This window comes from Callorhinus ursinus, unplaced genomic scaffold (genome assembly GCF_003265705.2).
Source record: "Callorhinus ursinus isolate GAN/ISIS: 27379988/994484 unplaced genomic scaffold, GSC_fseal_2.0 scaffold9, whole genome shotgun sequence".
Taxonomy (NCBI): Eukaryota; Metazoa; Chordata; class Mammalia; order Carnivora; family Otariidae; genus Callorhinus; species Callorhinus ursinus.
Window position 1 is genome coordinate 4,858,560 of NW_027397071.1, and position 13,072 is coordinate 4,871,631.

The 13,072-nt window shown below is 38.6% G+C and overlaps 2 protein-coding genes across 3 annotated transcripts; one reads left to right on the forward strand and one right to left on the reverse strand.

Moving 5' to 3' along the window:
- The first annotated feature begins 1,201 nt into the window (after positions 1-1,201).
- Positions 1,202-5,434, forward strand: LOC112824643 (large ribosomal subunit protein eL30-like). Of its 2 annotated transcripts, none has more exons than XM_025872605.2 (2): positions 1,202-2,682; positions 4,718-5,434. In XM_025872605.2, exons 1-2 carry the CDS (start codon positions 2,678-2,680, stop codon positions 5,115-5,117), a joined length of 405 nt encoding a protein of 134 aa, XP_025728390.1. In that variant the 5' UTR covers positions 1,202-2,677; the 3' UTR covers positions 5,118-5,434. The 2 variants fall into 2 exon arrangements, with proteins under 2 accessions (XP_025728390.1, XP_025728391.1); XM_025872606.2 differs by having other exon boundaries at positions 2,299-2,682; positions 4,573-5,432.
- A 4,088-nt stretch (positions 5,435-9,522) lies between these two features.
- Positions 9,523-10,597, reverse strand: TSHB (thyroid stimulating hormone subunit beta). Its single transcript, XM_025872621.2, has 3 exons — positions 10,563-10,597; positions 10,266-10,428; positions 9,523-9,839 (listed from the first exon to the last, which is right to left on the reverse strand). The coding sequence occupies exons 1-3, from the start codon at positions 10,565-10,567 to the stop codon at positions 9,585-9,587; spliced, it is 423 nt and encodes a 140-aa protein (XP_025728406.1). The 5' UTR covers positions 10,568-10,597; the 3' UTR covers positions 9,523-9,584.
- Positions 10,598-13,072: the final 2,475 nt, after the last annotated feature.

Genomic DNA, 13,072 nt, shown 5'->3' on the forward strand with positions numbered 1-13,072 from the left:
AGAACACAAGTCTTTGGGTATGCACTAAAGGAAAGTGTGCACTCCCAAGAAACTTTTACAAAACGTTTTGCTGAAAAGACCTAACCGCTACAAATGGTCTTATTTGCATAGAGAACCACACTTCCTCTGCCATACTTGCTACGGCTACTAACTTTAGAGGAAGCTTCTCTGGAAAAAAGAAGTCAGATTGGAAGCAAGCTAAAAATTTAATTGTACAAGGCTACTTCACTGTGTCTATAGCTAAAGAAAAGTTTATTTTAACAAAATCACTTCATGAAATAGATGTTTATACTCCAGTAGGTGAGAAATATAACCTTTTAAGCAAAGAACAAAGAGCCCATCTCTCTTCATGGCTGTAGTTCATCCTCTACCTGAAGACAGGCCCAAGTGCATACGTTTCTTCCACCTCAGAATCGTCTCTGATTCAAAAAAACTGTTTCATTCTATACCTGATTAACAACCTTAAGAAGACTACAATACTTAAAAGTGGGGGAGTGGAGATCTGTTCCATCTATGGTTAATGTGTCCCTCTTGGGAGTAGTTTTTCCAAAATCTGTGCCATGAGTAAAATTAGAGAATTCCACCTCGGAGTGAGGGTAGATTTTTATATATCGTAAATCTATATATATCTTGAATTCCTATATATCTTGAATCTATATATGTCTTAAATCTATATATCTTGAATATATAACTCTTGAATATATATACATATATAACTTGAATATATGTATGCCTGAATGTGTGTGAATACAGACATATTCATGTATACATATATGGGTACATATATACACACACACACACATATATATAAATTTTTGGTTATATCTGTTTACCTGAACTGATTTGAGATCAGACCCAAACATATTCTTAAGCATCTGGTACCAAGGCACTGAATTAAAATTTCTTGATGAACTATTTTAAGTTATTTCAAATTAAATTTTCTATGTACTGGAATTGCTTGCTTGATTTCTCTTAAAATTCTATTATATCTTTTTTAAAAGGGATTTTTAAAAAGATTTTATTTATTTATTTGACAGAGAGAGACACAGCAAGAGAGGGAACACAAGCAGGGGGAGTGGGAGAGGGAGAAGCAGGCTTCCCGCGGAGCAGGGAGCCCGATGTGGGGCTCGATCCCAGGACCCTGGGATCATGACCTGAGCCGAAGGCAGACGCTTAACGACTGAGTCACCCAGGTGCCCCAAAATTCTAATATATCTTTATACACATCTTTACGCAACTTATCTAAATGTCCAATTACCAAACAATATGGTTAAAAAAAAAAAAAAGAGGAAAGAATAGTAACCCTTCTGTAGTATGACTATGAGGAGCTAGACTTAAAAGCAACACCCTAAGGACTTTTGTGCAAATAGATTTCAATTAACATTGTCTCATCCAAACTATACTATCCAGAATAGCTCCTTTGTTGTCCAGAGTTCAATCTGTAAAGCCACACACTGATACAGGGACCAGTGTAGTCCCCCGCACAGTTATCCAAGAGAGTTGCTCTCCTTTCCCCCTGTGCACCATTAATAGATTTACTTGATGAAAATGAGGCTTGTGGGGGAAAGGCAGTGAAGGAGATAGTGTATCTTTCCTTCTGAAGTAAGTATCAAAGATTAAAAGGAAGAGGCACCCTTGGGAGTTCAGGAACTTTCCTGGTTCACTGCTCCATTGACATCCCCTTTGGCCACCAGCCCCTGATTTCAGCAACCCCATTTTACCCACCCATATGAGGGAGGATTCGTGGGCCCCAAAGCCAGTCAATTAACAGCATCATCTTAATTTGGACTTGTCAAAATCAAATTCATATTAAGGTATATTTTAAGGGCACAAAAAGTTTCTACTTTCTTTCAACATGACTATTTTTTCCTATAAAATGTACCTGTAAGTTATTATCTGTAGGTATCCACTGAAAGGTAAAAAGACTACACTAATTCAAAATGTTATTAATCATTTTGTTGATATCCTCACTGTCAACAAAAGTTAAATACATCCCAGGAAACCACTACTCCAATGGCTATCTCCTGGGGATATGGAAAGCATGAAGTATAGAAGTAATATGTCCTGAATGCTGGGAAGCAAAATCTGTGCTGATTTCATAAAATTTTTAGCTAATGTGCCAAAAACCCATCTGAAGCTTTGGGATTTGTTTTCGTTGTTTTTTTTCTTGTATAATTTAATGTTGGTTTTACTTATATTAAGTAGAAGAAATTTAAATCAAAAGAAATAACCAACGATGAGGTTAGCAAACCTGGCAATGAATGAATATTATCTAAATTGTTACAATTATTATATTGATGAGAGTTTCTGTTAATTATAAATCAAATACGCATCATCATGCATAACCGAAGATACTTCTGCATCATACCAAATGCCTATTTGAACACATTCATTTGTTGAATTAATGAATAACTTTTGATATATTTCCCAATTCTATTTTAATTCAAAGACTTAATATCAATAGCCATAGTCTGAGTCCCTATATTTTCCTCTGGGCCTGCTCTGCCTTATAAGATGCAACCCACTCTAATATTAGATTTTTGTTTACTTTGTTTGAGGACTACTATTTTATACATTTGAAAAAACTCTTTAGAAGATAGTGATATGCTAAGATGAACAAGAGAAGTCTGCCTTCAAGGAGCTTCGACTGGGACAAAAACAGGCAAATATAATTCCCATGAGGTAAGTGCTATGATATTGACCAACCAGAAGTAGACCCTCTCTATCTTGGAGAGGCTGGTCAGGGGAGAGAGATTTTCTGAATTTTGAGGTCTCTAAACTGAATCCTGAAGAACTCATACAAATTATCCAAATAAAAAGTAATAGCAGGAGAGAAGAAAAGTGGATCACTAGGGTAACGACATCAAGAAGACCCTGAAACAGACAGCATGGAAGCTTTCCAAGAGGACATGTCAAGAACCGGGGAGATGAAGGGCCCCGTTAAACTCTACCAAGGAGTCTTATCTTTGTACAGCCATCACAGCATAAATTTTAAGCAATGAGTTACAGAATCAAATTTGAACCTTTTAAAAATCACGTAGCTTTAGTATGAACAATGATTGGAGGGCAAAGGCCAGAGGATTTCATGAGGATTTCTAACTAACATACTGGGATTCCTACCAAGAAGTAGACAGATATAGGGGCAGTTGAGGGAAAGAGGAACCTGGAATCATTCCCAGGTTTCCTGACAGCTGAAGGATGGTGGTGCCCAGGAGAAAAAGCAGACTGCAGTGATGAAGCAAGTTGGAGATGACTATAGGACATCCAAGAGGAAACATAATCAGGTACTGGATACATACCCTGAAGCTCAGGAAAGGAGTCTGAGCTGGAACTATAGTTTAGGAATCTGCAACATAAAAGTAGTAGTGCCCATATTTGAACAATATGGGTAGCCTTTCACATTAAAGACCTCAGTGAGAAACTTTCAAAAACTAAAATCCTCTACTCCAGTAAAGTTTAAAGCCCGAAACAGTTCTATACTCCCCATCCATTCCTCCATCTCACGCTGGAGGGTCTCTATCAGCTACCTGCGAACTCCTTCAGTAGCTGCCATCAAACCATCTTTTATTGAAATGGGTAGTTTCTCATCTGTTGTACATTTAACAGGGTCTGAAGGGTCAATAGGATACATAAGGTTATCAGAACACTAGCCCTTCTTTCACAAAATGTGCAAATTTCATTCCTATAGCACAAAGCAAAATTACATTTCCAGAAGAAGTACAGTTCAGAACTACATTACAGTTGCCTGCTAGACCATAGCATGGATTTCTACTCATCATAGAGAAGGATAGCAAGAAAAGGCAGGAAAAGAGAAAATGTGGACTTTGGCCTCATTAGGACTGATTATAAATGCCATAGATGTATTATGTTATGAATCCAGATATGTGACCTCCACTGGGCCCTCTAGGGTGACACAGTGGTCAGAGAAGATAAGGACCTGTATATCGGACTATTAGTAAGTCATTGTCAACATTACTGGAAACAGTTTCAAGGGAAGATGGGAGCGGAAGTCAAATCATAGTGGGTTGAGAAGAGAATGAGAAGTGAGGAAATAAATGGTCAGTGTAGGTGGCTTGTTATAGTCTGAAAGTTTATGTCTCCTTAAAATTCATGTGTTGAAATCCAAATGCCCAGTGTAATGGTATTAGGAAGTGAGGTCTTTTGGAGATTCCTAGGTCATGAGAGTGGAGCCCCCATAAATGGGATTAGTGTTCTTATAAAAGAAGCCCCACAGAGATCTCTTGGCCCTTCCACCAAATGAGGACACAGTGAGAAGGACCAGTTATGAACTAGGAAAAAATCTCTCAATGGAACACGACCATGCTGAGCACCATGACCTTGAAATTCCCAGCCTCCAAAATAGGTTTCTGTTGTTTATAAGCTACCCAGTCTGTGGTATTTTGTTATAGCCACCCAAACAGATTAAGATGGGATTTTTACACACACACACACACACGCACGCACGCACGCACAAACTGGAATAAGAGTTCAAAGAGAGAGGAGCAAATAAACAAAAGGTTGCACAGGCTCACAAGAAGATTTAGTTGTTTTTGCTTTTACATTTTTATTTAGGAACAGATTGAAGAATGATTCTTGCTGAGGAGAAAAAGCCAATAAAGAGGAAGCAAGAGAAAAGAGAAAACAGCAAAGTCCTGGAGAAAATGGGGGATGGGATCTTTTAAAACTAAGGGGAAAGTCTTTCCTTTCTCTCTCCCAGCCATTTTGGCGGCTGCTTTTGGTTGGGGCTGTCCCACATCCAAGGCAGGAAGATGGTGGCCACAAAGAAGACGAAAAAGTCGCTGGAGTCGATCAACTCCAGGCTCCAGCTTGTTATGAAAAGTGGAAAGTATGTGCTGGGGTACAAGCAGACTCTGAAAATGATCAGACATGGCAAAGCGAAACTGGTCATCCTCGCCAACAACTGCCCAGCCTTGAGGAAATCTGAAATAGAATACTACGCCATGTTAGCCAAAACTGGTGTCCATCACTACAGTGGCAATAATATTGAATTGGGCACAGCATGTGGGAAATACTACAGAGTATGCACACTGGCTATCATTGATCCAGGTGATTCTGATATCATTAGAAGCATGCCAGAACAGACTGGTGAAAAGTAAATCATGCAAAATTTTTCTTTAATAAAAAAAGCCACCCCTTGTTTATAAAAAAAAAAAAAAAGACTAAGGGGAAAGATGCTGAATCAGTCAGTACTTTTCAGTTGCAAGTGTCAGAATCCCAACTCGGACTAGCTTAAGCAGTTATGATTAAAAGTTACAATTTCAGTAAGACTGTTGAATCACAGACCTGTACCTCTGAAACAAATAATACATTATATGTTTTTAAAACGATAAAAGAAGATAGCCGGAAGGGAAAAATGGAGGGGGGGAATCAAAGGGGGAGATGAACCATAAGAGACTATGGACTCTGAGAAACAAACTGAGGGTTCTAGAGGGGAGGAAGGTGGGGGGATGGGTTAGCCTGGTGATGGGTATTAAAGAGGGCACGTACTGCATGGAGCACTGGGTGTTACACGCAAACGATGAATCATGGAACACTACATCAAAAACTAATGATGTAATGTATGGTGATTAACAAACATAATAAAAAAAAGTTACAATTTCATTTAGAGTTGAAGTCAGCTTCTGATTAGACTCAAATGATATCATTAGGTCTCTCTCCTTCACTCTCTCTTGCTGTCCTCTGGGTTGGCTTTATTCTCAGGCTGGCTGTTTCCAGGAGATGCCAAAGATGGCCAGCAGTGGCTGTAGGCTCACAGCTTAAAACCCCAATAGGCCAAACATTCCTCTTTGTCCAATAGTTATAATAAAAGCCCTGAGACTGACTCCTACTGGAAGAGATTAGTTCACATGCCCATCCCTCAATCAATCAGGGTTGGTTGAGCCTAAATAGCATGCCCACCTCCATCATTTGAATTGAAAATGTGGGTGGGGGTGGTACAGGACGAGAGGCACTTGAAGGGATGACAGGCAGGAGTCTGTCTACCTCCTGGCTAGGAGGTAAAAATTGGGATGGGAACAGATATGGACACTCCAGTAGAAAGCACTACATTTGTGGTCCCAATGAGAGTCAACCCCTACTCGATCATCAACATCACACCCTTCCAGGAGGAATAGCCCCTGCCCCGAGACCCAGATGCTGAAGAAGAAAACATGAACCTGCCCGTGTCCAGCAGGTACTCCATGTCCTGTGGCTGTGCTGCACCCTGCAACCTGCCACTCTACCTGCTGGCCTACTCCAGCCCTGTTGTCAATCACTCCAGGTCCCTGAATGAGGAAGTGCACCCCCAGGAGACAATGACCTTAAGCATCATACCTTGCAACCTGGGGATTTCATCTGTTGGAAAAGACACCTCCAGAAAGACTCTTTGACCTCGCAGGACAGGCCCATAATTATCAGGAATTGCTAACCACCTTTGTGCTGCCAAACTCTAGGGAACAGACTCTTGGATTCACATGATGCATCTAAAGAAAGCACCAAAGCCTGACTGTACACCGTCTGGTGACCTGAAAGTAAAGATTTCCTGGAATTGAAGCAGACACATCTGATGAGACAGCTTTTCCAAGATGTCTGGACAGGACTATATACCTTTTACTCCCTGTTGCTTCTTCTCTCTGCTTCTTCCATGGAAAGACCATATCCTTGTCCGCATTTCCCAAGCCCTTGCAAAAGAGGAGAACCTAGTCTTTTGATTATGGCTTTTCAGAAACAACTTCATTACGATCCTGGGACACATTAATTTTCACTTGCTTTTTCTGAAGGGTTAGAATTTTCAGAATTCACAAAAGTCTTCTTTTATCTAAACTATTAACTGACTTTGGATTTTTATCCAGATTTATGGTTTCTGAATTTGCAAACTTACAGGTTGTATTATCAATAACACATTTGGTTCCAAACAGTTCTTTTGAGATAAATAGTATTTTAAAACATCTTTGAAGTTTTGCTATTTTTCAAAAAGTTCATCAACTATTTCTTCATGTTTATACTTGCACTCTGTCTTCCCAAATGCACTGGGTTAATTCTTTCAGTACACTCCTGCAGTATTCAGTAATCTGCTTTCATGGTCGCTTTAAGCAGAGACTTCTAGGAGGCATGCATGACTCCAGGTTTGCCCTCACAGAGAGAACCTTTCTCCCCATAATTGGGATAAATGCCAATAAATATTTCAGTTGGCTATTTTCAGACCTAGAGTCCTGGTTTAAAACCATCATACAATTTGGAATTGTTATGTTATTTCTTTTATTATGTTAAGTTTTGTATTTTCTTTACCATCAAACTTCTTTTAAAAACCACATACCTGGGACTCCTGGGTGGCTCATTTGGTTAAGCGACTGCCTTCGGCTCAGGTCATGATCCTGGAGACCTGGGATCGAGTCCAGCAACAGGCTCCCTGCTCAGCGGGGAGTCTGCTTCTCCCTATGACCCTCCCCATCTTGTGCTCTGTCTCTCACTCTCTCTCTCAAATTAAAACAAAACAAAACAAAAACATGTACCCAATAAAGATGATGCTGGCTCAATGCTTCAAGGTGAATTCCAACACTTAAAACCTTGAAAAAATAGGTTTTTTTAAAATTAATATTTGTTTATCTATTTGAGAGAGAGAGAGAGAGCATGGGGGGAGGGAGAGAGAATCACAAGCAGACTACCCACTGAGTACAGAGCCTGATGCGGGGCTCAATCCCACAACCCTGAAATCATGAGCTGAGCCAAAATCAAGAGTCGGGACACCTAACCAACTGAGCCACCCAGGTGCCCTGAAAAGATAGACTTTAGAGGAGCAGTACCTGAGAGTTTCTCCCTGCTAACCTTCCTTCTTGCTCAGATGTAGCCTGAAGTGGTTTCTAACTACTCTGTCCTTTCCCTCTGACATAGGACATGACAACCAGGAAAAGTCCTTCCTGGTACCAAGGGACAAACTCATTAAACAGAAAGAACTTGACTTTTGATCAGTGATGCTTTCAAAGAAAGATCTTGATCAAAATGTGAAAATTAATAAAAGGAAATCTTGTTCAGAATGGCATCCACCAGCTAGGACGGGGAGCTCTCATGACCCAAGATGTCTTGTCAATTTCAGGTCCCATGAAAGTCGTATGTGATTAGTGCCAGTTAGGTTTGAACATTAGACATTTTACTCATTAATCAAAGATCTGTGTTTCATATACAGTTTTTAGAGGGGATGTTATAATCCTGCAGCTTTAAGTGTTCATGTTATCAAGTGATATGAGAACCCAAACCCCCAGATTAATATTTGAAGACTATGCTGATGTCAACCTCAAATATTAAGGTAAGCATAATGTGGATCCCTGACTTTGTATATAAATGTACAACTATTCCCTCCCCGTTGGCAGAGCATTACCTTGGTACTAATCCATCTACACTACCTCACCACCTGCACACACGTGCACACACACACACACACACACACACGGCACTGTCAGCATGTAGGCATTTACAAGATGCCCAGCTGAATTCATCCAGTGACTGTGCGATACAGCAAAGACAACCATCCCTGATGATCATTGATTTTTACCCTGATGGTAACAGTTTAGACGGAGAGAAATGGGCAAATATAGGATAAATCATCTTTTTGAGGTCAAGTCTGCAAGGCACTAGGTCTGTCTCACTTCACGCATCTATTGAGACCAAATTCATGAAACAGTACCTAAGGAAGGAAAAATAAATAAATAAACAGCCACTTACAGAGTTCATTTGCCAGAAAACAGTGTTTCAATATTGGTGAAGGTTTAGATTAGAATTTAGGATGATTCTATGCTATTTAATCCCTTAGCACTCTCCACCTGTCCCTAAAATCTTTCACAATCATACTAATTTTTCAGGACACCAAAAGCTAAAACAGCACAAGTTGCTTTTGGTATAAATACTGAAAAGTGTCTCCTATTACTTGAAAGAATACAAAGGATTTAGACTTCCACATGTAAAATGATCATGGCCTCTTTTCTAGGCTTTTGGGGTATAACTTTCATAAGTCAGTTGGCCCATCAGAGTAATTAAATTAAAGAGAACAGTTTTTAGAATAGAATATACTGTCTATTGAGTTTTGGTTAAGTTCTATCCTGTGTATTTGAATAACTAGAATACAGGGTTATGTTGCAGATTTCACATATTTTTTACTCTCTATGTCCTCTCCAGTCCTGCTTCTAGCTTTTGGAAGCAAGTGTCGCCAGTACCCTGATGCCCTATGTTCCTTCAGCTTCTGATCACATTACCCTTATAACTCGGCAGCATCCCCATATTCATTTTCTATGTCAAGATAAGCCTCATGTCATGGCCTTCTGTTAAGAAAGCCTGCTCAAGCCTGGCTTTCATTAGTACTTCATATCCCTGTTTGCCATTTTACCTGCACTCTGCCCTTTCATGTGGAAACTAACCCTCATATGAGCTCAAAAGGCTCTTTCATTCACCTTTTCTTCTAAAGCCTGTGGGTATAGGTTTGGATGAAATAGTATTCAAAATGTACACAATGTGTTGTGAAATATATTGATATTTTATTAATTTTATTCCAGGTGAACACATTTAACCGAATTGCAAGTTACATCACTAGTAAGTTAGATAGAAAATCCCACCACATAGGACTTCTGAGGTTTGGTACAATAGTTTGTCTTGATGGCCTCATGTATACAGTCACTATAGTCAGTATCACACTTGCCACACTTACAGCTTATAGCTACAGGGTAGGAGAAATAGGGAGTAACATGGCGTGGGCATCCTGGTATTTCTACAGTCTTGTACATGAAGTCTCTATATGTACAAACATCCTGGGACAGAGCATATTTGGGAAGAAACAGTTTGCCATTGATATCCTGAGGAAAGAACAGAAAAGGGAGCCTAATGTTAATTCACTTATATTCCTTTGACACAAATAAGATTGGGGAGGATTCCTTAGTCCCATTCCCCAGTACCAAGTCAACATATCCACACTGAATCCTATAGAGACAAAAATCACACACACACACACACACACACACCCCTCTCTTTTATCCTTGATCATGGGAACAATATAAGGTTTAAATAAATTCTGGGAGTAACACTATCATGAAATTTTCTATACCAATTGTGCTAAAAAGATCGATATAATATTATAACCTGGGGACTCTACCTCTAAGGAGCCAATAACATTAGATTTAGGAAATGAGGTTGTTATTTATCTCATTTCCTTTCTGGATAGAAATGGACTGAGTCTAGGTTTATCTAATTTACAGCCAAAAGAAGTGAGGTGAACTACATACCCGTGTCATACAATATCCAGCACAGATGGTGGTGTTGATGGTTAGGCAATAAGCACACTCTTTCCTTTCGACATGCATCGTATACTCAGTTGGAAAACAAAAAGACATTACTTGCCCACATGCAAGGCCAAAAAGCATGGACATCAGGTAGATAGCAGTCATGCTAAATCAAAGATAAAATTAAAGAATCTATTACATGTATCCTTTAGGACATTCAGAAGTGACATTTAGAAAGAGCTAAAATGTGTGTGCATGCATGTGTGTGTGTGTGAATATTTGTATTTATTGAATGCCTACTTCATTCTAGGCCTGATATTAGGTGCTTTTACGTAGTTAATACTCTCAATAATCTTTCTTTTTGCATTTAGATGTGACTATGAGTCACATACCTCATAATGGAGGAACTCACATAGTCAAGGTCCTGCTTGCAAGTGTCACTTAGCAACACTGGGCAGTGTAAAGGAAAGCCTGAAACATCATAACAGAACAGTGGCAGAGACACATAATGTCAACTAAGTGTAAAACAATTCACTCAGTGGAAACAGTACGAATACCTGCCCCTAATTATAAGATGTCAGCTAAAAGCGAGGCCTCAGTAGGGGCTTTCTCAGAACTGTAGTTTTCTAAAAACTTTAGTTCATTGACTTAAAAGGCCAACAGACCAGTCATAATCAGAAAGCCCAAAGAAACTAAGAAAAAGTATAATCAAACTTCAGTACCATCTCAGCACAAATCATCTTGCATATAATTCTATCCAATGTCTATCAAGGAAGACAAGATAAAGCTAGAGAATGCCCAGAATAGGTCAACTAAAATCACCACTGGTGTTAAAGGGCTAGCCCAGAAATCTAGAAACCCCCCTTTTTTCAACCCTGAGGATATGCAAAAAATATAGGTTGACACAGAGAAAGACCATCAAGGACAGACCCACTGTTGGTTAGCCAGAAAAGTAGAATAAGTTTTAGCTGCATGGAAGACAACAGAGGGTCCACTGTGCCTCAGACAGAAGAATATGTATCTCAGTAGAACCTGTCTAATGAAGAGTTTGTTCAATATCAACTCTGTTTATCATAATGAGCTGGATAAAATTATGACTAATGGCAGATAAATTAGATAAATATATATTGAGCATTTAAACCAGGCAATGAGAAATACAAAATGGATAAACTATGGTCCTTGACTTCAAGGGCTGAGAGTCTAATCAGAGTAGATAAGATTGAGCACTAATAAAAAAATATTGTTCTAAGTGCTCTGAAAGAGTCCAAATTATGACTCTGAGACAAAATTATCAAAAATTTCTTCTGTATAAACAAGGAAGTGAAGTAATCCATTAAAAAGTTTTCCTGGTTAACTCCTTTAGATAAAATGTTGCATATTCAAGTATTCTTCAGAAAGTTTTGGTATTTCAATTAAAGAGCAAAAATATAAGAATTCCTTCCTCATGGAGTCTGGTTCTCTCAAGTGTTTTGTGAATGTAAGCTCTCTTTATGGTACAGAATTGGTTCTGTATTTTAGAACCACAGACCTAGAGGATCCTCTAAAAATGACATAAAATACTCAGCCATCATGATCATATCGTTCTTGCCTCTCTAGCCAGCCAACTACTGGGTTTTTGCATAAAAAATAATTAATCACATATTTTAGCTCTGTGATTCTACATAAAATAGATGTGTGGTAATCTAGTGGTGAGTCCTGGAGTCAAGGGATAGAATTCTATTTCAAGATCTCCCATGGCTCTATGAGAAATTGACTAAAATATTTAATCTGTCTGGGCCTTATTTTCTTATCTGGAAAACATAGAGAGACAAGTAAACCCAACCCTATTTTTTTTATTGTGTTGTCACCATATAGTACATCATTAATTTTTGATGTAGTGTTCAATGATTCTTTATTTGCGTATAACACTCAGTACTCATTACAACATGTGCCCTCCTTGAGACCCATCACCAGATTACCCCATCCTTCCTCACTCCCCTCCACTCTGAAACCCTCAGATTGTTTCCCGGAGTTCATAGTCTCTCATTGTTCATCTCCCCCTCTGGCTTCCCCCCCTTCAGTTTTCCCTTCCTATTTTTAATTGTAGGAGAAAACACTGTTTTAGAACTTTTACCCGTTGTTATCATATTCATTATGGATACTATATTTTTTCAAATTTCCTCTTATAAATGTAAAACTCTAAACAAACAAAAGGAAAAACTAAAAGGGCTGAATTACTAGCAATGGTAGCTGTATAATTTTGTGGATTTAAAAAAAGTAAGAATTATTCTTTCCCCTTTATTGCAAATAGTAAAACTTTACCTACAGAATCTTTCTGAGCCTCAATTTCCTCATCTAAAAGGAAGGCTTAGAACCAGAAGATGATTGAGAAGGTCTTTTCAGCACAAATAGATTGTAATTCTATGTGATAAATTAGTGTCAGGTCCCTATTCCATAAGACTCAGTGATCTAGAATTCTGCTTCTAGATTTTCTTACAATTATGTGTAACTGAGCAACTTAATATCTTTTTGCCTTCATTTTTCCATATGCTCCTTCCTAAAATCATAAAAAGAATAAAACAATATATGTGAAGCTCTTGGAATGATATGGAAGAAAGACTAGTAACTATATAACACTATATAAGTCAGTATTAGTTAATACCTCCCTATATGATCTGCCATAATTTCTTCTTTATTGTCACCTGAATTCTAATCTCTGCAACTTAATTGCCTCTTTTAAAATCATGATAAATGATTTATTGAGCACCTAAGCACAGAAGGCATGATATGATTTCAGGCCCTAAATAATGAGAGATGCCTTTTTCAGTGGC

Bases quoted from the DNA above. Each gene is read 5' to 3' on its own strand.
- TSHB (XM_025872621.2), bottom strand. The intron at 9,840-10,265 runs GTATGTAGTTCA...TTCTTTCCTCAG, and splicing joins CTGGATATTGTATGACACGG to GATATCAATGGCAAACTGTT.